Here is a 19,318-nt window from a genome sequence, read left to right on the forward strand (position 1 = left end):
CTGTCCAATGTTGCGTACAATGCCCTAATGGGCATAGATTGGAGTCGAAAACAACAAAAAGAGAAAAATCGATTGACAAAGAACATGCGTTGGGCCTCGCTAACCGGAACAGACTGGGGGACTGCTCGACAAAAATGCACTAGTCACAGGTCCTAGGTCCCTGGACCATGCCCTCGATGGCGGTGACAGGAAACTTGATTCATATGCATGAATGTGATGTTGGTGGGAGCGTCAGGGGTACATAGATGATTAAAAGAATGTTGTGGCATGTTAGCCAGTGGGCCGTTCCTTTTTTTTCACGCACCTAGACCTTGGCGTCGTGTCCGAATGTAGTTCACATATGCTGTAAAACAATAGATCGCCATTAAAGGTCTCTAAACAAAATTCCGCCAAGTTGGGGATACGCATCTGGTAGAAGAATGTCCAGCATCTTGCAGTGGGTCGCGGAGATAGAAATTCACAGAATCGGAGTGAGTCAATCTTCTCCAGTGAAATGGGAGTTCCTGACTGGTGAAGGTGGGTCATGAATGTGAAGTTCACTTCACTAAGCCCACGTATGATGCATCGCGATGTCTTTCCGGCACGTTCCTCGATCCAATACCCGAGTACTTTCGAGACCGTACGTTACTGGCCAACGCGGGCGCCCAAAGTGGCGGCACAGAGGGCAGCTCATCAAAGATAAAACCGGATAACGCTGGTGAGCTGAACAAAGATTCACTGGAGTTGCCATCTCTGTTGTGCTGATTTGCCTTGACATCGAGAGGAGGGAGACCAAACCCGATTTGCATGCTACCCCAAGGAACCAGGCAACCTATATGCTACGTTGCAAGGGGAAACGACGCGCGTCATGAATGTGAGATAACAATCATATATAGCAGCAAAGCCAAGGTATTGCATGGTATGAAATTCGGTTTCGCAGGAGACACTGTTACTTTCCATCACTGCAGGTTGGAAAGTTCGTCTCCGATGCTTCGATGTATCGAGTAGTGTCAGAGGTATTGGAGGATTTAATACTTGATGTCATTTGACTCCAATGAAGTTACTTTGGCTGGATATATGTTTTAGATGACAACAACAATGTGGAACATGTAACTATTGACCTACCAGTAGTCCAAACACAGCCGCAAAACTTACTATCCCACTTTTAGGACCATCGGCTGTACTCATTGGGGATGCAACATCACAATCTTTTGATGCCTCACGTGCCTTGCGGTGTCGATATGGCCAGTCTTGTTACGACCCGCACCCAATAGTAAGACATGATTCTTCTAGAACAGCGGAACGGAACCGCCCTTTCCCCAGCAACCTCGACTTCTGTGACCTGTAATCCTGAGGACGATGAGCGTTGTACATTCGGAGGTAAGAGCTTGCCATTGCATACATGATGTACCGATTCCTTAAGTGTGGAACGTGCCTTTTCTCTGCCATCGGCGCACCGGAGTGACATGAGTAGTCAAGAATAGGTACCCTGGTTGGAGTGCCTTCTATGCCAGCTGCATCTCAGGACGAATGTAGACGATGAGGCGTGTAGATGGCGTACTGGTGTGTTCCTATTCTCAGATGACTGGATATAATCCTTCGGTACCGCAGAGACTTCAAAGTCAATCAGATTCTGCTCACCAATCTGGGGGCCGCATCAGACAAACTAGGATGACCTACTCCCCATTCCCTAAACACCGTACCAAATCGTATCGAGTGCAACTCGTCGTCCTGTGAAATAAGCATGACTGGCTTGACATTGAAGGCGAGACAGACAATTGGATCAACACATTCCAAACGCAAGCGGTGGCTAGTGCGGTGATGCGCCTAGTGCCAACAAAGGTACACTTCGTGTAAGCGAGGAGCGGCAGCCCTTGTGATATTTCTTCATCCTCTGCGGCAAGGTCGTATTATGATTTTTTTTTTCTGGATCAAGAGATTTTTTCCTGGTCGTGAAGTCATGCCAGTGGGTCGTGCAAGACATGGACCGGTCGAATATGGTACGTGGACGTTGCCTCAGGCTGAAATTATTTTTCGTCGCGAAGGGAATCAGACATGCCAAATAACCTATGAAAAGGGATATTCGTCCAATAATCGCTACTGAATTATGTGTACTACCATAGGACGATGACATGCCCAGGACTCGAGGAACAGCACAGGTGATCAGTGGAAACAAGGGGAATGTCACCTGATTTTTGCGCCAATGGCTCCACCTCGGAGCTCAAAACGCTCATTCACGCCACTGAGCTGCAAGCTCAGACCTCAACACGCTAACGACTTAATCCTATCAACTCACGATCTATATGTTTTATGGACCGTCAGTTCCGCTCCTCATGGCTGATGACTTGCGTGCCTCTGTTGTGAAAAAATCAAGAACAGAAAAGTATGGTGGAGAAATGACGTTCTAGTAAGTCTAGAACTTGAGAGCTGCGGCCACTAAAACAATCCCCTCAGCTTCTCTCTTAAACCGTCCACGGTCGCTGAATATTGTATGGAGAAAAACATCGATTCACAACAGATATTCAACGAGAGCCTCATGAGCATTTCAAGCTGATCACGGAGTCCTTGCCTATCTGCGATCACCGTGGAACTGCTAAAATGGAATGCCCGAAAACGAAGGCAAGAATATGCCTCGATGTTCTGATCTGTCGAGAAGCTTCGATAGATAGCATTGGGTCTTCAATCAGCCATCTACATGAGGTGGCCGCAGGGCCACTCTCACGGATGTCATCACTTTGTCAAAACCTTGGCCCTCCTGAGCTGGGGGGCTGAAACTGGGTCAATCGAGATTGAAGGAAAGATGAAGCCCTTTGCCCAATGTGGTAACATCGACCATCGGTGCTATCGCACAGGTTTCTCAAACTCTGGGTATCACGGCACGTAACTCGCTAATTATGTCCTGAGATATATGGCGTTGTGTCACGGCCTTTCTGCAAACGGGGAGCAACCACCAGGTTTAACTGCCGTGAATGCGTCAGTCACTCAGTAGCGGTCTTGAAAGCTACTGTGCCCCGTCCACGAAAGGTACTCTCATCTCTTTCAAAAAAAAAGGAATTAGACAGTCATACTCACCTTGAATTTTCTTTCCTTGGCCTTATCTTTTTATCCTAAGGTTTCGAGAACCAGGATGTGTCAGGTTACCGCTGAATCAAGACCACGGAAAAATTCCGAGCTCGGATTAAGGTGGCCGTAGATGCTCGCGGAAATGAGCACGACATCAAGGGTGTGGGTATACCTTCGAATAAACGCCGATTGAAAAGGCCCAAGCTGCATTAGGTCGTCGTAACGCGCCCTCCTGCAAAACGCTTTAGCTTGATGTGCCTAATGAAATGTCGATGTCATGCAGGCTGCAGCCAGTGCCATATCAATTTAACCCATGCTAGTACTGGGGATATGATGTATGCTGATTTAGTGCATTGCGCTCAGGCATAAGCTGTAAGTATATCGAGGGGAGATCGAGACCGTCATTGAATGACGAAACTGTTGGGTATTCGTAATAAGACGCTGCCTAAAATTTTTAGCAGTTAATTAATGAGCTGAGTTTATACTAACAATATTATATTATTACATATAAGAGTGAACCTTAAGTTTAAGCTTCCGCTTTAGGGGCCTCGGTAATATAATAAATATTATTTTTGTAAGAGACAAGTCTCGCATTTGCAATTCAGCATATTTTGCACCCCTCTTATAAACCTTAATCTATTTTCGTGCTTTAGATTTTCTAGAATTGTTTTACTTTTACATAACCACAATAACTTAGCGACCTTCCCATTTTTAGCTAGTATGCTCTGACGTAATCTCTTTCGCGGTGCAGCCTTCTATCCATATTCAGCACGTCGATTCCTGCCACTAGCCAAGTGCTGCTACCGCTTCTCCGTCGCCTATATTGTGCATCGTATTTTTCACAAGACGATGAGTTTAATCTATTGAACCAACTTGCGGTTAAATTAAAAATACAGTCAATTTCCCATGATTCTGAAAAGGCTGATTATTTTACTATGCAAAGTCGCTGTCAATTGTGTTTCCAATTTCTGCGGTAGATATTTGCCTATTAGCCCCACGTAGCCGATATTTGCGCTTATTTGACCTGATATTTATATAATAATATTAGTGTCCCAATCCGAATGAGGGAGCTCATGTAATCAATATCATCGAAGTCCAACCAACTGAGACCGTTGAACCACCCTCGCTACTGGATCGTCCCGGACTTCGCTCCATATTCACACGCAATAGTGCAGAAGAGCAGGGAGCTCTTATATACTTATTTGCAAGTGTCACCCGTCAAAACCCGATGAACTCCATCGATCACCACCTCAGCCTCTTTCCTCCTCTTATTCAAGTTGGACACGCCGAACAGTTCACCCAGTCAGGAAAGACACTTTTATCTGCTCAATCACCTTTGAACCAGTCGTACGCTGTATTTCCATCTGCCCGAGTAGGTTTCACGCCGTCAAATTGCTGCAATGAGATACCAATTCATAATTTGTGTTAGAAAGATGCCCCGAGCATAAAAGCCAGCGATGTGGAAGAGCAACCCATATTCTTCGCGAGCAGTGAAACTTCGCCATCATCTGAAAGACGATTGGTGTGTCCTTACGGTCTATACTATATCCCACGCGTTCATGTTTGGATAGTTCATCGGAGATACATCCATAATATTTGCTGCGTTACAAAACTTGACCAACACGGCTCAAAGCCGAGGACAGCAATGGTACTAGGATTGATGACTTATTTGTCATATACACTAATCCTATGCCACATTAGGTTACACAGTCAAGAAACTCATAATGTGATCAGAAAGCTAACCCTGGATTATGTCAATTTCACCCGAGAGTGCTGGATACACACCTCGGTGAGTATTTGCATGTTGTCTCACCATGAGGTGTTGATCGGAAGATTGCAAACGTCTGTTTAGTCTCAGGGCTCCTCCCAATTTTCCGGTGATCATTATCGCAGCTTATACACGTGTCTCGCCCTATTTGCTGTTTTATACGTACCCGAGTACGGGTACGAAGACGCACCAGTAGGTGACGATTTGATGGAGTGGTTGAATGTCCACTTCATCGAACCTTCCACGGAGGAGGGTGATCACCTATCGGGTCTAGATCGCCCTTGGGAAGACGAGACATTCTGGCCGTATCTTGTCAGGTAAAATCCTATTTTCATGATACTCAACAAGCTAACGTCGTACAGGGTGACTTTGAGGGGTCTTTCCAAAGCCGCAACCTTCTTCCTCGCAACACTATCAACTCACCCGTCCGACAACCTTCGCCGGCTCGCTCAACGGTTGTCCCCATTGGTTCAATCTCAGCCTCACCTTCAGTCTTTTGAGGCGGAGCGTGATTTTGCATATGCTTCTCACCGATGGAAGGATAAGGTGAAAGCTCTGCGAATCGAACTAGACAGTGTCTCTGAATCTGATCGGCATGATGGGATCGAGAATTGGTGGGATCGTTTGAGTGACATTGTTGGTATACTAGAAGGACGCAACGAAGTCATTCGTAGGGTCTGCGAAGATCTTGGCGCAGACTGGAGAGAAATTTCTGTCTCGTGGGGCGTATTTGCTGATGCAAGACTACGAAGACAGGATTTACCGTACGTTACTCTCTTTCAAGACCGAGTTTATGCTGACATCTTTGAAAGTGAGGTCGCCTCTCAGGTCCTTGATGACATGCCCCAAGATCCGACGAACTTGGAGGATATGGTACATGCAGCGCTGTTCAGCGGTGACCCTGCCAAAGCATTGTCCCATGCGGCCCAACTCGACCCATGGCTCGCTGCGCATATGGCAGATTTAATGCAATCATTATCTTTAATCGAAAAAGATGCAAATGAAGAGTATGTTAAGGTCTTTTACTGGGGATAACAGTGCTTATACCTTCTGCAGCTCAGGTCTCAGTGTCAGAGATTTTTATGTGCTCGGTTATGCACAGTATCTTCATGTTGATCCTGCGCTTTGGAGAATTACTGTGGCATACATGTTTTCTTGTGGAGAAACTGGCGTCAGAAGTGCCGACGAAGCGTTAATGCACGTTCCGCTCAAGTTGCGCTCTGTCGGATCAATTACCCATAGCCAAGGGGAGCAAAACGGCGCGGATAACTTAAAGTCTGGAGATCTTGCAGGTGTGGTAAAAGACATCAATGCGACGTGTTATGAATATCAGCGCGAGGAAGTTCGACGAACTATTTGTCGCGTACGCATCATCTCTAATTTACACCAACTATGTTTCACCGTGTTTTTCACACAGATAGCTGCTCAGACCTTTGTACAAGAAAAGGAATACGGACTCGCACTTTCGTATTCTTCTTCGGCGGAGGACTGGCCTGGACTAGGTCGCGTGGTTGATCGCGTTTTACAAGAGTATATCAATGCAGGTATGAATACCTTCAATCTTCTTGCTTGGTGTCAAACGAAATACCGTCAGGGCCGGCACAATTCATCCGTTACGTGGCTGGCATTGCACCGTCACTCCAGGCACTTCGAATGCAGTCCGGTGCACAGGGCATATTTGTCCACCGCTTGATGTTTGCGGTTCGTTACGCTGAATTTCATCAGCGCCTGGGTAATCAGGATCTGCAAGATGCTGCTTGGGATCTTGTATCAATGCTCCAAGACGGGCTTTCTCCGAAATCGTGGTGGGCGGTTCTACTGTGCGATTCCCAGCAACTTTTGCAACATGGTACGGAAAGAGTCCATATACGCGTGTCGGGTGCCTAACTATTTTGCTAGACGCCACATTACTCTTTCCGTACGCAGGCGCGTGCGTTCTGCTACAGCATTTGGAAGAAGTAATTGCGAGAACTGATCAAGGATCTGGCGATGAGCATCTCCGTATTTTGGTCGCAAAGCTCGGTTCTGGTGGGACAACTGAGGCACTCCATGCACTCCAAGGTGTACGGCTGTCACTGGCGAAGTATTTTGCCAGATGCACAATGATTGGCACTGGGGGGAAACAAACCTTGGAGCGCAAGTTTATCGCTGCGGTGTGACACACCTGATTTTCGCGTCTTTGCAGTTATCGTTATTCATTGACATTATGAGTTAGTACCACTTTAATGCAACTTCAAAAAAGCCCGTGTGCTGTCAGGCAATCTTCCATACCGCCGGCTAACCGCGCTGGATGCGAGTATGTTTTTCGATATACCTAGGCAAAACTTGAGCTCCGTCTTTTACTTTTCGCCCACTGGAATTTACTCGATTTTTTCCTCCCTCTTATACCCAAAGTGCGTAAAATCCGTGCCATTATCATGGAACATTTCAATTTCGGTGCCGAATAAATTATCGTAGAAGAGCGCTAGAACCTTCGTGGGATGCCATTTAGCCTGAGGCTATTGAGGTTTCATTCAGAGTTCCTGTTGGCTCCTGTTGGACATTGTATGTCTTCAACGAGGATGCCTAATTGTCGATTATGGCATGCGAAGCCTTGAAGATCTTGTCTCAGCCCGTGCCTATCAATTTGCAGGCGGTTGACACGACGAATAACACCAATGCGTCGTTGCCTGGCCACTCAGTAATATGAAAGCGACATGGCTAACCCACTTGAGCACTTCTCAATCAATATTGTGAGCCTCCTTATTCCGTTCAATATAACCTGGATCGGGCCTTATCGACAATGCGCATACCGCTAGTGAGTATCCCCGGGGTCGTGCTCTTCCTACCGCTCACGCACTGATTGATGATTGCCAAAGTAGCGAATACAGCCTCAATGCAAGTGGTGGTTATATCGCCCCTTATCTTGACCAATGATCCGCTCCGCTGCAGAAGACGATCTCGTCGGTAGATTGCATCGTTTTCTGGAGAAAGCCACGACCCGGGGCTCTGGGGGTGGCAATAGCCGAACCCAAAGCAGCTGAGTGGAGCTAAGTTGCGATCGCGAACTAGATCACATTGACTCGTGGATCCCAAGAGCACAGCTGATGAAACTCAATTGATATATTCATCAGTTTTTTTGCGGTCAGGTGAGTCTAGGTCAATTTGGTGATGTATAGATCCCAAAGTAACTTATAACCCAGCCCTCAATTTTAATCGGTAAATTATTCGACTGCGAATCTCTCCTTGGATGTGCTACAAAATCATTCAGTACGCAGAATATAGCTGCAGCCATCAAACGGTCACTAGACAGCAAGTGGTATGTGTTGACTACAATGCATATTCCGTCGACGACTAATCATTGCGCAGGTCGATTGTCGCAAGAGAGACTGTCGTTTCAGTCCATCGCATCAGACGGGCATGCACAGTTGTGGATCTTCTTGCCTTCAAACGTTAGCATCTTGCTTGACAACTCTGACTACGAACTCACGACCACCAGAATGCTTCCTGATCAGGGATTGATCATGGAACAATTCAGTGGCCCTTGCCCACGTTGCGGGGGGATCATGAATGGCCACTAAAGAAGCTAACAATTTTTATATCTACAATTTCCTATCTTTCGTTTGACGTTCGGGTGTCTGGTTTCGCGGTACTGCACACGGTATTCTCCTGGGTCACCAAGTCATGCAATCATCCTACGCAAGCTATGCGAAACTTGTATATATCGAAGAGGCATAAGATATAGTTTATTCAATACGATGAAATAGTTTTGTACGTTGTTATTGAACCCTGCCAGTTCAGGGGAAGTTAGCACTGCACCAACGCTCTCCGAACGACACATGCCTGTTCTGGAAAAGTTACATAATCAACGATAGTTATTCCACACATTAGAGGACTTTGCTCACGGAATTCTGACAATTGCTTGCCATCTTCCCGAGCCTGTACAACCCGCGCTGAATGTGGCCATGGCCGACGAAGGCTACTCCTCAACTGCTTGGGAATCAACTGATAATCCCGATCCTAACGCTAGCCAGACTCCCTACTATGGCCTATTCCAGCCCAATAGCCCGTCTCTCATTCACGAATCTGCCACTGCTCCTGCCTTGTCGTCTTTACCAGTCAAACCGTCATCACCTCCTCCCAGGTCAAGCTCGGATTCGCTGGGTCGATCATCCAGCTCGAGATGGCGAGATAGCGTGCCGGTGACGATTGAACGCAAGGATACGTTATCCGTGATCCCGAGCGACGCTATCAGTCTTGTGGAGACCAACTTTGATGAGAATGTATTAAGAGTATTGTGCGAGCTGGACGTAAGCTCTTAAAACTTTGTGATATCTGCCATGTTCATTGACATGTCTTGGCACCGCCCCAGTGTGGTGTACCTTTACTACTGGATCGCATTAAACAAAGTATGGTCTCGTGTCGCGTGAGTATTTGTCGAGTTTCGATAATGGCATTACATGAAGTTCCCTTGGCAGGAAGCTTCAGTTTTCTTCAAGAAAAGAGCGGTTTTGGAGGATGAGTATGGGAAGAGTTTGCAGAAGCTCGCACGAACTACGTCCGAAGTCTACTCTATGAACGATGGGAAGGCTGGGTAAATATGGACTGAGTACTATTCGCGTATCACTAATCACAATTCATAGGTCTTTTGTGGGTGCTTGGCAGTCATCCATGAAAATCCATGATATTATGGCAGAGAACAGGATTCGTTTTGCCCAGCGACTAAATGAGATGAGCGATGAGCTGGCCTCGCTCGCAAAGGAAGTGGACAAGAACAGAAAACAGGTACTTCGCATCGTTCCACTTGAAGGTCATTGTTTGACGTTGCCTAGACTAAGGAGCTGGCTAGTCGCTACGAACGCGCCCTCCAAGAATCAGAGTTGAACATGGAAAAGTCCAAAAATCGATTGGAAGTCTCATCAGAGGAACTTGAGCGAGTCTTGCTTCAGAAGGAGGGAGAATCCCTGAAGGACGGTGGTTTACAGGCCAAGAACCAGGGAGGAGTCGCAGGTAAACGAGCACTTGGAAAAGCAGTAGCCAAAGGTGGACTTCTGCTCAAAGGGAAGAATCCTGGAAATGTTGGCATTTGTTATGCTGTTCACGACAGTCACTCACGCGTCATTTCAGATACAAAGACAAGAAGACGACATCCGCACGCGCGTCTCGAATGCATCTGACTTATACCGCAAGGCACTTACTGATACCCAAGCAATGAGACAAGAATACTTCAATTTCCAGCTCCCTCGGATACTGCGTGTTGAGTAAAATCAAATGTGACGTCGTGATGGGGCTGATGTAATCTTACAGGCTCTCAAAGAATGTGCCGACGAAATAGACCTCGGGACGCAATATCATTTGACGAGATATGCATTTTTATTCGAGAGCATAGTTCTAAGCGACGGATCAACTCTTGTTCCGGTAGCACCAGAAGATGGTAAGATCTCATTATTCACAAATTAATACTAAACGCTTCATCACACATCAAATAGGCATCGGCCTGAAATCTACGATCGAGTCTATTGATAATCGAGCAGACTTCAAGATCTACATGCAGAACTATGCATATGCACGTGGTGGAACCGCTCCCCGTGGTCCGCGACGTGAAGGTCCAGCAGAAGAAGGTTTTGTACGTCATTCACATTTTCTCTTTGGAATTTCCATTAATGCGACTATCAGCTGCCTCCGCTGCCGACCCACGGGGGTGGCGCATATTCTGTTCATACAAATGCTCCGGTTGGGAGTAGTCAGAACTCCCAAATACCTGATAAGGGCCGGCCAACATTCGGCGTAGATCTTGCAGAGCAGATGGCGAGAGACAATGTTGAACTTCCAGCGATCCTCGAAAAGTGTTGTACTGCTATTGAAAAGCATGGTCTTCAATCCCAAGGCATCTATCGAATCAGTGGCATGGCGCGGAAAGTTGCTTCACTGAAAGAGCGCTTAGACAAAGGTTCATATCTATCGGCTCTGTGCGACCCTGGAGTCTTACGGCTATCTATTTCCGCAGATATAGACTCCGTCAACTTGGATTCGGAAGAGTGGATATCGGACATCAACAATGTGACTAGTGTCCTCAAGATGTGGTTCAGAGAGCTTCCTGATCCGCTACTAACATCAACCCTGCATCAAGGCTTTGTGGAAGCTGCTAGTAAGTCCTATATGCTATGCAAATATGGCAACTTCTCACAGGAGTTCCAGAAATCGAGAACGATCGCCTGCGGCACATACGTTTACACGAGCGAGTTAACGACTTACCGGACCCGAACTACGCTACACTCAAATATTTTTTGGGGCACTTGCACAAGTGTGTCCACCCTTGTCGTCATTTATCTCCACTGATAAAGCAATTGGCCCCGTGCTACAGGATCGCGGAGTACGAGGCAGATAATTCCATGTCCATCCAAAATCTTGCCATCGTTTTCGGACAGACTCTCTTTGGTCAGATGATACCCGGTAACGGGAGTTTTTTGGGTCATGGAAACGGGGGCATGGCGGATGCTCCTTTCCAGAACAAGGTGATTATCAAGCCTTGATAACCCTTGGCTCTGCTTTGTTATGTTGATTTATACCTTACAGGCGATCGAAACAATTCTAGACCACTACTCCGACATCTTCGTTGATGAAGCTGAAGTGGGTGCTTAGGCTCTGCCCCTCTTCGAGCAGACAAGTTGCCGCGGATTCTCTTTTCCCTCTCGCGATACCCATTTACTGCCGGAGGTCAGCTACTGGGCTGGCTGTGGCTTTGGTCTTGGAACAGATTTCTAGTCACTCGTTTGACATAATCGTTGGGTTGTGATTCTATTTATCCATGCGTACTAGTTCGGACGATGATGATATGTATGTACCCAGCCTTCAAGTATTGTGTATGACTTATAATTAGCTTGGGAGATCTGTGGATCGGATTGAATGGCATGACATTGATGTTGTACAATTTTGCATCTCGTGAATGATCAGGGGGTGCTTGCTTACTGGAGTGAGTTGAGCTGTGGGTCAAACGTCAGCGAAGGTTGATTCACCATCGCTCCCTATTCACATCTCACTACCATGCAGATAGTCCAAGACAACTTTCCCGTATTCCAACGCGTCCAAGCAAACGTCGCCTCCGAGTCCGACATTGTTGGTTCAATTTGAAGTCTGCGATTCAAAGCAACGATTCCATCACTGATTATGACAATGCAATCTGAGCATGTCTCACGTCGTAGATCTTCGCCATCGACACGACTGATCGCAATGCATGCATAGCGGGAGACTTGTCTACCGCTGAACAACTTCTTACGAAACATCGACGGAAATCTCTACAGCCACAAGTTGTATATCGACCGCTCAATCATTTGTTATGGGACGCAAACACCACTGTGACCATGCGCTGTGGTAAACATCACGATGAGGGATTGGGATAGTAGTGATGGTTGAAAACATGCAACAATGACCGCGCATTGATGCGATGGGATCGTCAGTCTTCCATATGCCATCGGGATACTTACAATAGAACAACTGCTTACATGTCATTTTGGCAAAAGCCCCAACCCCACTTGGTCCTCTCCCTGATCCAACATCTCCATCCTTGCCCTGCAAAACAGTTTCCTCGATCGGCACCTTAGTAATTGGCTCTCTGCAGTCTGAATGTACGCGAACAGAACCATGAGTAACACTATTGTCAAGGTAGTATTCTGAATGTCACCCAACCTAAGCACATAGTCTCCATGCGTTCGTACATCGTGTAGATCTTGTGCAGATGCGCTTCCGAACGACATCGACTGATTTCCCACTTTCTGGAATAAGCTGGACCTCGTTTCTCGTTTACGTGTCTGCCCTGCCATCAGTACTAGTAGCAGTTAGACTTGTGATTGTTTCCTTTTAGGCTAGAGCTGCCGGGTCCATAATCCACTTCGAGGCGGCGAGGGATCGTGTCGGTGATGATATGACGCACGGATATGCCATTCACGATCCCGCACGGCGTTATCAATTTCATGGAGATCCACTTTGATGAGAATGTACTGGTGATACTATGCGAGGTGGGATACGATGGAACCTTGTAAGACCTCCGTTGCAGAACTGGGTAGCGGTACGAGAAACGAGAAGTGAAACCTTTCAGCCGCAATGTGCCATTTGAAGCGCATGCACGTTAGGAGTTGACCAGAGGGATATGGTACCGTGAATGAAATACATCCTGGTTTCATGGCTGATTATGGCGAGGGCAAAGCGACATATGCGTTCAGACGAGTTACGTATGCGGCGATGTTCTGCCAGAGACGCCAAAAATTGTTGGCTATCGCGGCGCATATGCTATCCCTCCGGTGCAATCGGCGCCCCACGCAAGTCGGTACTCAGATATTCAATAGGATGCACACTACCGCGCTTCAACGTACTGCGCGTCTGAGCACATGGCAGGTGAGTGCGCCGGTGATACAGCATAAATACTACACACACCCCTGCAGCTTAGAGAGACGCCTCGACGCCATCGACCTCCAGTAAAACGACAAAGTTCTTTTCCAAGCGCCACGAGTCTGCGAAAGTTTTAAAGGACTCGAAGAATGCGTCAGGGCAATCGCAATTTTCCTGGACAGAGGACGAATGGTCACAGCCTTGAACGATGAGACGTTTAGACTGTGGGATTTGGAGACAGACGAAGGAGCTCGAGCATCCGCCGTGGGGTGTCAACGTTGGTGGTATCAATGAATAGCAAGTGAATGATGTTGACCGAGAGCTCGCACGGAGAAACTGGAGCCTCGGCGTGTCTTCCGGACTCCGGAGAGCGCATCAAGTGAAAGAACTCCGAGGGATTCAGATTAGAAACTGCAAACTACCGATATTCATGTAATACTCGTCATCGTGCATATAATACGAAAATATAGAAACATTATTAAGAGATAAATCGTAGATGGAAAAATGATTTCGTACTGTAAAAGAAACAAGGCATATCGTGCCTACAAGTTACAAAAGAAATGAGCAGTTCAACGTCTGCTGAGTGCATATCGATAAAAGGGAGACGTGTCCATAAGTCACAGGCAGTCCATGATCTGCGAAGTAGATACCGGTGAGAGAAATACAAATACAAAGAAATAAATCGAGGGCCATTTACACGATGGCGAAGATAAGAGAAGAGACTTGAGATAGACGTATGTGCGAACCGCGGATGGTGGCCTTCAACTCCAAGTGCTCTGAGACAAGAAGGAGGCGGGTGTGCTGTTGCGGTTGTGTCGGGATTGGTCGTAGGGGACATCCGACGTCGAAGACTGCAGGTATAACCGGGCGGCGCGAAGACATAGTTTGTGCGCGGCCAGCGGTGGCCTTCAACCTCGCGGGCATGAAGCTCCAGGTCGTAGGGGACAGCGAGGGAGGCCATTGCGGATCTTCGGGATGTGGTCGTAGGGGACCTCGGGAGTAGCATTGTGTGTGAAGGTGTCGGTCTTGAATGACTTCGATCGAATTTCCTGGATCGGGCGTCTTCTGATCCAGAAGCAGCGGTGCAGGCGACAGCATAGAGGGGAGTCCAAGCTGGGCCATGGCAGCTGCCCAGCCGTCGACAAGAGCGGTTTGGTCGGCGAGGAGATCGTCATGAAGTTGTTCAAGGTCATCTATCTTAAATCAGCAGACGAAGCGAACGTCACCGGAAATCACTCACTGATTACAGTAGCGTGTTCTTGTTGCTTGGAGTGAGTGCGTTCGATGCTGCGACGGACAGCGGCCAAGCGAGCGGATCTAGATTTGTGCTAACAAACGACGGTGAGTGCAGCGCTTGGCTTCGCAACGAACATGTCCATACCTTGTGTCTTCCCGGCCGGAAATTTTGATGCCGTTTCGTATCCGGGGGTTTCAGCTGAGGCGAGACAATCTGAGTTGGGGTACTGCCAAGAGAGGGCGTCGCGATCGTTTGAGTCGAAGCGTCCACGAGAAGCGAAGCGTCGGTGGTCGTCAGGCGTCCGTCCTCCAGGGTGATTGGCTGGACTTGCGTCCGCTGAGAGGGTCCACTCGAGTTATTGATCGTTAGTGCTTTCGTCCATGGGAGTAGGTCGCTACTGAAGCAATCGCTGTCGTCCTATAAAAATTCAAAAATTGAGCGATAAAGATAGGCAGACTGCGTGACATCATACCTGGGAGATAGTACTTTCACGAAGGTCCACATCAAAGAAACCCTTCACGAAGTCGTCATCGTGGTCAACAAGGGTGGTGCCGGAATCGATTGAGAAGCGCTTCGTGTTCTGAACTGGCGAAGTCGGCAGTATTGGCGTGCATAACGTGGAACATGTATTAAATGGCTGAGTGCTGCAAGAGTCATTTGCGATTAGATTCGGCGAAATTATTACGTCTGGCGGAGTGCTGCAAGGTTCGGTTTCGATTGGTACAGATGGCAGAGTGCTACATGGTTCGATTGCGATTGGATTCGATAAAATTGGGTCTGCTGCAGTAGAGAAATCGGACGCTTTGTTGCAAATGAGAGGCGCGTTGAGCTCGGCTAAATTGTGCCTCGGAGGGGGTTGAGCATCTTTACTGAGGAGTATCCGGGCGGTCTCGTTGGAAGCTAGAACTAGTACCGCGACAGAAATACAGAATTCGGATATGACCAGGCCGGCGGTGACGTTCTCCGCTTCTTTGATGGCCTTGGACGTCCGATCCACCACAGTGTGTTTGAAAAAGAATGCTCCGAGGCACCCAGCGACGGTGACATGGGCGGCACCGTCGAAGATAGCGGAAATCATATTGTAAGGCGAGTTGAAGTTGAAGTTGAGAATGAGTAGTGAAGAAAGTAATGCACGTAAATCGGGGACGGGAAATGAGAGACATATCTCGCGGCCACGCCGTATTTATACCCTGCTATACCAGTCAATTCAGCACTGCCACGAAATAAACAACCTCGATCGCGACGCGCCTAGTCACGTGTATAAAAAAAATCAGTTTATGTCAGCAGCACCACCGCGACGCTTGACGCTACCGTAGGTGCATGGAATGGCCTGAACATGACATGTTCAGGAGGAGAGGATGATCAATTCTTGTGAGTGTCTGTGTATCGATGGCAAAAGGTACCTGATAAACCACTGCTAGCGCTGGCAGATTAAGGCGCAGAACCCGCAGTGCATAACTCCTCCATCCAAATCGTCATTCGAGGTCCGAGTTGATTCGAAGTCGGCTAGTCACCACTGGTCTTATCACAATAATCTCGAGTTTGTGACCGCCGCAGACCTTTCAGCATAGTCACGTGTGTTAGCTCGGATCACAGTCTGGGTCCAGCTGCTGTAGATAGGAAGTATTACCAGCCGAAACCCTCGGAGGACGAACAACCCTTGCCGATTGAAGAACTTCGACTCTTCATTTATGTATCTGCGCTTGTTTCTACCACGTTATGCGGTGTCCGTGCGGTCGATCTAGTACTCCTCATCTTGGATGTTACTGAGCGCTACCACAGAGATGACAGAATTTAAGTAATGGATGCACGAGCATTGACCAATCGCGCACGGTACCATGTTGCTTTTTGAATTGATGCCTGGATGGGCCGCACTCATGATATCACTGCCATTATCGTCAAATCCTGTTAGCATGCTCGCCGCTTCAAGTCATGTCCGTCTGTGGCAGCTCTCTGATCGACTCGCCATCTTCCAGTACTCGTCTCCGACGACATTGGTCATGTTCTCCGTGAACGGCAAGCACGTCTTCAGTGGATGGTGATCTCAGCATGGGCAGCACCAACGGACACTGCGCAGGAGTAAGAGCTTGACCTGTCTGAATTTGCATCTGAGTTTGCGCGGAATGGTTTTCCTGATGTAGTGTCCGTTCAATCTGTGTCGACAAGGAGGAACTGTATGACAGATAGCATGCTTCACGCACCACGTCTCGTCACTTCCCTATCATTTTATTGCAATCATCCGTTCTTCGTAAAGCGACAAGTCAATATAGTGATTTGCAATTCGGCCCGCGACGTCACTGCGTCTGTCGGAGGGCAGACTGTAACCTCTAAATAAGTTCAGCCGACTCCTACAGGTAAACCCCTTGCATCCCTTGCTATCCAAAATTTGTGCATTGCCACGAGGGAATCATAAACCAATCAACAATACTGAATGTCACAATTACGTATATCAGATCAGGACCCAAGGAACTTATTGGGCGAGTAGAACGCGGGCTACGAGGGGATAATGAGAAGTCAGCATTCGATCCACCGTTAACAGCATGTCACAAAAGCCTAAACATGCACTTACCCGCCTCCGCAACTCCCCTACGAGAACAGACACCCACGTATTATCGTCTTCCTGGAACGCCCACTCTGTTTGGGAGGGAAAGACGACGCGTCGTAGTGAAGGACACGCATTCTGCCATGATCGACAGAGTGAGAGTTCTTCTGTGCTGTTACTGAGCCCAGTATAGTCTACATGCGTAGGCGAGAGGTCGAGCGTAGAAAGATTGCGAAATGCTCCGAGAAGGTGTGAAAGCGCGGCTAGTAAGCCCTAGAACGGAAAACACGACTTCAGCCTAAACAAAACGTCTCGGAAAAACGGGCTGCAAGAAACAACAACAGGAACCTCGATAAGAAGAAAACTCACGATACCTGCAAAATGCAAAGTATGCCTCAACGCAAGCTTCACTTTCAAAGTCTCGACTGTATTAAGGTTCCTGGATAAATTTCGCAGTAATGTCGGGGTAACCAACATGGATGACAAATCCAGATGGCGAAGAGGTACGCTTGTCAGGACCATTTGGGATAGATCTAAGTCAGGGATGTAGTCTTGTCCTATGAGCACAAGAGATTGTACGGGTCTTCCTGGTAGGATTGCAGCGGCTACGCGTGGGGAGCCGGAAAATGATACGAGAGATGGGAGGGCTTGAGGAATAAGGGTGATCTGATCGTGATAGTCGGGAAGACGGAGATGTCGTACGGCGGGGAGAATGTTGAGAAAATTTGTGAGGCGGTTGTGGGTAAAGGGACCGATGCCGCTGAGAGAGACGCGTCGGAGGGAGTGATAACAGGCATCGGTAGCAGGGAATGAGAGAAAAGTTGAAGTTGGGTGTTCCGACAGAGATGGCAGGCCGAGATGTAGGTCTAGGGACTGGAGGTTGGTTGCGAGGGCTAATGCTTGTGTGAGATTAGAGAGGAAGATGTCGAAGTCTGGCGCATAGTATGCACCATACTCTAATTTCCATCGGATATGAAGTTTGCGGAGTCCGTTGGCAAGATGTGAATGTAGACGAATGGTCTGGCAGCAACGAAGGGTGCTGTATGGGAGTGAAGATGAGGCAGAGAGAGTTTCTGAGATGAAGATGTTTGAATATAGCAGCCATTCGGCGACACCCCTCCACTGGCGTGATACACGGGCAACAGTTGCTAAGACAGAAGGCGATAGACCACGGCAGATAGTAGTAAGAGTCTCATTTGGTAAGAATGTGCGCCAGGCCGAGTTGGCAGCTAAGTACTGTCCACCGTTTAGGTCAATAGCCATGGTGGTGTGGTCCATAGTAGGAGGTCGTAGCCGGGGTCAGTTGTTGGGAAAAGAGCATCCAAAGATACGTGAAAAGTCGGTAAAACCACGGACATACTAACCGTCAGCAAGTTGGAGGACCGAGCAAAGGATAAGTTTAGACTAACAGTGACAGTGACAGATGATCCGAACCACGTGGAATTTCAAACATGGACTTAAGAGTTAAAATTACAGTACTGATACAGTATAAATAATAGGATAAAATCGTGAAATGTCTATGCACCGAAACCATACAGAGTACGCCCTGACCGCTTCAGTGCGTAAACGACATCAAGGGCGGTGACAGTTTTCCGTTTTGCATGCTCAGTGTATGTTACCGAGTCACGGATGACCTATGGAGAAAGGTGAGAAGATGGCGGCATCAATATGAGTCGACGCACATTTTCAAGGAAGATCTTGAGGACACCACGGGTCTCCTCGTAGATGAGACCGGAGATACGCTTGACACCACCACGACGGGCGAGACGACGAATAGCAGGCTTTGTTATGCCTAGACATGCCAGTTAGATAAATGACAAGACCAGTGTGGACGAATGACTTACCCTGAATGTTATCACGAAGAATCTTACGATGACGCTTGGCACCACCCTTTCCGAGACCCTTGAGAATAAATGAGATCCAGAGTAAAACACGTGGCGTGAATAGAAGACTTACCTTGCCACCTTTTCCACGGCCAGACATTGTGCAATTGAGTTGAGAGTAAAGTGTGATAAAACGGGAATGAGTGGGGCGCCGAAATGACCAACAGTTGCTTTTATAGCATCGGGAAGTGGCTGTGCTGAATATCCGTATCCGGTTTGTTGATTGACCTTTCACGTGACAGCGCGACGCGTCTGTATATAGGGTCACCCCCATTCGGTGACATATGCTCATTCTCTCCCAATTACCAATTACTTGCTCGTTCCACACCAACTACTTCAATGGCTCGTACCAAGCAAACCGCTCGCAAGTCTACTGGTGGTAAGTCATACTCTGCGTTTACAACAAGACACTCGAGCTCATTAGCTACTAGGGAAAGCCCCTCGTAAGCAATTGGCAGGCCAAGTCTGCTGCCCGCAAGACT

General features: G+C 47.8%; 6 protein-coding genes across 6 annotated transcripts; 3 read left to right on the top strand and 3 right to left on the bottom strand.

Moving 5' to 3' along the window:
- Positions 1-419: 419 nt before the first annotated feature.
- Positions 420-2,863, top strand: F5891DRAFT_980998 (uncharacterized protein; the record flags this gene model as incomplete). Its single annotated transcript, XM_041377067.1, is given in 9 exon segments — positions 420-516; positions 536-697; positions 1,149-1,252; positions 1,278-1,359; positions 1,745-1,821; positions 1,938-1,979; positions 2,103-2,138; positions 2,354-2,386; positions 2,645-2,863. 9 exon segments carry the CDS (start codon positions 420-422, stop codon positions 2,861-2,863), a joined length of 852 nt encoding a protein of 283 aa, XP_041225042.1.
- Positions 2,864-4,124: 1,261 nt separating this feature from the next.
- On the top strand, positions 4,125-7,274 carry F5891DRAFT_1038463 (Nup85 nucleoporin-domain-containing protein). The gene is made up of 11 exons (XM_041361895.1): positions 4,125-4,414; positions 4,472-4,564; positions 4,614-4,690; positions 4,744-4,831; positions 4,895-5,127; positions 5,173-5,574; positions 5,623-5,817; positions 5,867-6,173; positions 6,228-6,354; positions 6,405-6,659; positions 6,710-7,274. The coding sequence occupies exons 1-11, from the start codon at positions 4,271-4,273 to the stop codon at positions 6,967-6,969; spliced, it is 2,181 nt and encodes a 726-aa protein (XP_041225043.1). The 5' UTR covers positions 4,125-4,270; the 3' UTR covers positions 6,970-7,274.
- A 1,396-nt stretch (positions 7,275-8,670) lies between these two features.
- On the top strand, positions 8,671-11,593 carry F5891DRAFT_399973 (Rho GTPase activation protein). The gene is made up of 13 exons (XM_041371693.1): positions 8,671-9,099; positions 9,162-9,215; positions 9,268-9,383; positions 9,433-9,574; positions 9,622-9,867; positions 9,917-10,045; positions 10,097-10,223; positions 10,279-10,415; positions 10,466-10,739; positions 10,797-10,937; positions 10,988-11,093; positions 11,154-11,304; positions 11,366-11,593. Exons 1-13 carry the CDS (start codon positions 8,755-8,757, stop codon positions 11,429-11,431), a joined length of 2,034 nt encoding a protein of 677 aa, XP_041225044.1. The 5' UTR covers positions 8,671-8,754; the 3' UTR covers positions 11,432-11,593.
- A 1,976-nt stretch (positions 11,594-13,569) lies between these two features.
- On the bottom strand, positions 13,570-14,636 carry F5891DRAFT_1038490 (uncharacterized protein; the record flags this gene model as incomplete). The annotated part of the gene is made up of 3 exons (XM_041361896.1): positions 13,570-14,367; positions 14,415-14,502; positions 14,556-14,636. Coding segments are annotated over 3 exons (669 nt in total), but the record flags the coding sequence as incomplete, so codon positions are not given.
- Positions 14,637-16,865: 2,229 nt separating this feature from the next.
- On the bottom strand, positions 16,866-18,216 carry F5891DRAFT_1189598 (uncharacterized protein; the record flags this gene model as incomplete). Its single annotated transcript, XM_041367191.1, has 3 exons — positions 16,866-16,904; positions 16,981-17,226; positions 17,323-18,216. 3 exons carry the CDS (start codon positions 18,214-18,216, stop codon positions 16,866-16,868), a joined length of 1,179 nt encoding a protein of 392 aa, XP_041225046.1.
- A 161-nt stretch (positions 18,217-18,377) lies between these two features.
- Positions 18,378-18,973, bottom strand: F5891DRAFT_1038500 (histone-fold-containing protein). The gene is made up of 4 exons (XM_041361897.1): positions 18,910-18,973; positions 18,798-18,855; positions 18,636-18,745; positions 18,378-18,587 (listed from the first exon to the last, which is right to left on the bottom strand). The coding sequence occupies exons 1-4, from the start codon at positions 18,934-18,936 to the stop codon at positions 18,471-18,473; spliced, it is 312 nt and encodes a 103-aa protein (XP_041225047.1). The 5' UTR covers positions 18,937-18,973; the 3' UTR covers positions 18,378-18,470.
- Between the last annotated feature and the right edge of the window lie 345 nt (positions 18,974-19,318).

This window comes from Suillus fuscotomentosus (genome assembly GCF_016647785.1).
Source record: "Suillus fuscotomentosus strain FC203 chromosome Unknown F5891scaffold_32, whole genome shotgun sequence".
Classification (NCBI taxonomy): domain Eukaryota; kingdom Fungi; phylum Basidiomycota; class Agaricomycetes; order Boletales; family Suillaceae; genus Suillus; species Suillus fuscotomentosus.

Coding starts and splice junctions, on each gene's coding strand:
- F5891DRAFT_1038463 (XM_041361895.1), top strand. CDS start 4,271: ATGAACTCCATCGATCACCACCTCAGCCTCTTTCCTCCTCTTATTCAA. Junction 4,691..4,743: donor CAAAGCCGAGGACAGCAATG/GTACTAGGATTG, acceptor ATGCCACATTAG/GTTACACAGTCAAGAAACTC. Junction 6,174..6,227: donor TTCGACGAACTATTTGTCGC/GTACGCATCATC, acceptor TTTTTCACACAG/ATAGCTGCTCAGACCTTTGT.
- F5891DRAFT_399973 (XM_041371693.1), top strand. CDS start 8,755: ATGGCCGACGAAGGCTACTCCTCAACTGCTTGGGAATCAACTGATAAT. Junction 9,575..9,621: donor TGGACAAGAACAGAAAACAG/GTACTTCGCATC, acceptor GACGTTGCCTAG/ACTAAGGAGCTGGCTAGTCG. Junction 10,046..10,096: donor AGCTCCCTCGGATACTGCGT/GTTGAGTAAAAT, acceptor GTAATCTTACAG/GCTCTCAAAGAATGTGCCGA.
- F5891DRAFT_1038500 (XM_041361897.1), bottom strand. CDS start 18,936: ATGTCTGGCCGTGGAAAAGGTGGCAAG. Junction 18,856..18,909: donor GCCGTGGAAAAGGTGGCAAG/GTAAGTCTTCTA, acceptor TTTATTCTCAAG/GGTCTCGGAAAGGGTGGTGC. Junction 18,746..18,797: donor TCTTCGTGATAACATTCAGG/GTAAGTCATTCG, acceptor TGGCATGTCTAG/GCATAACAAAGCCTGCTATT.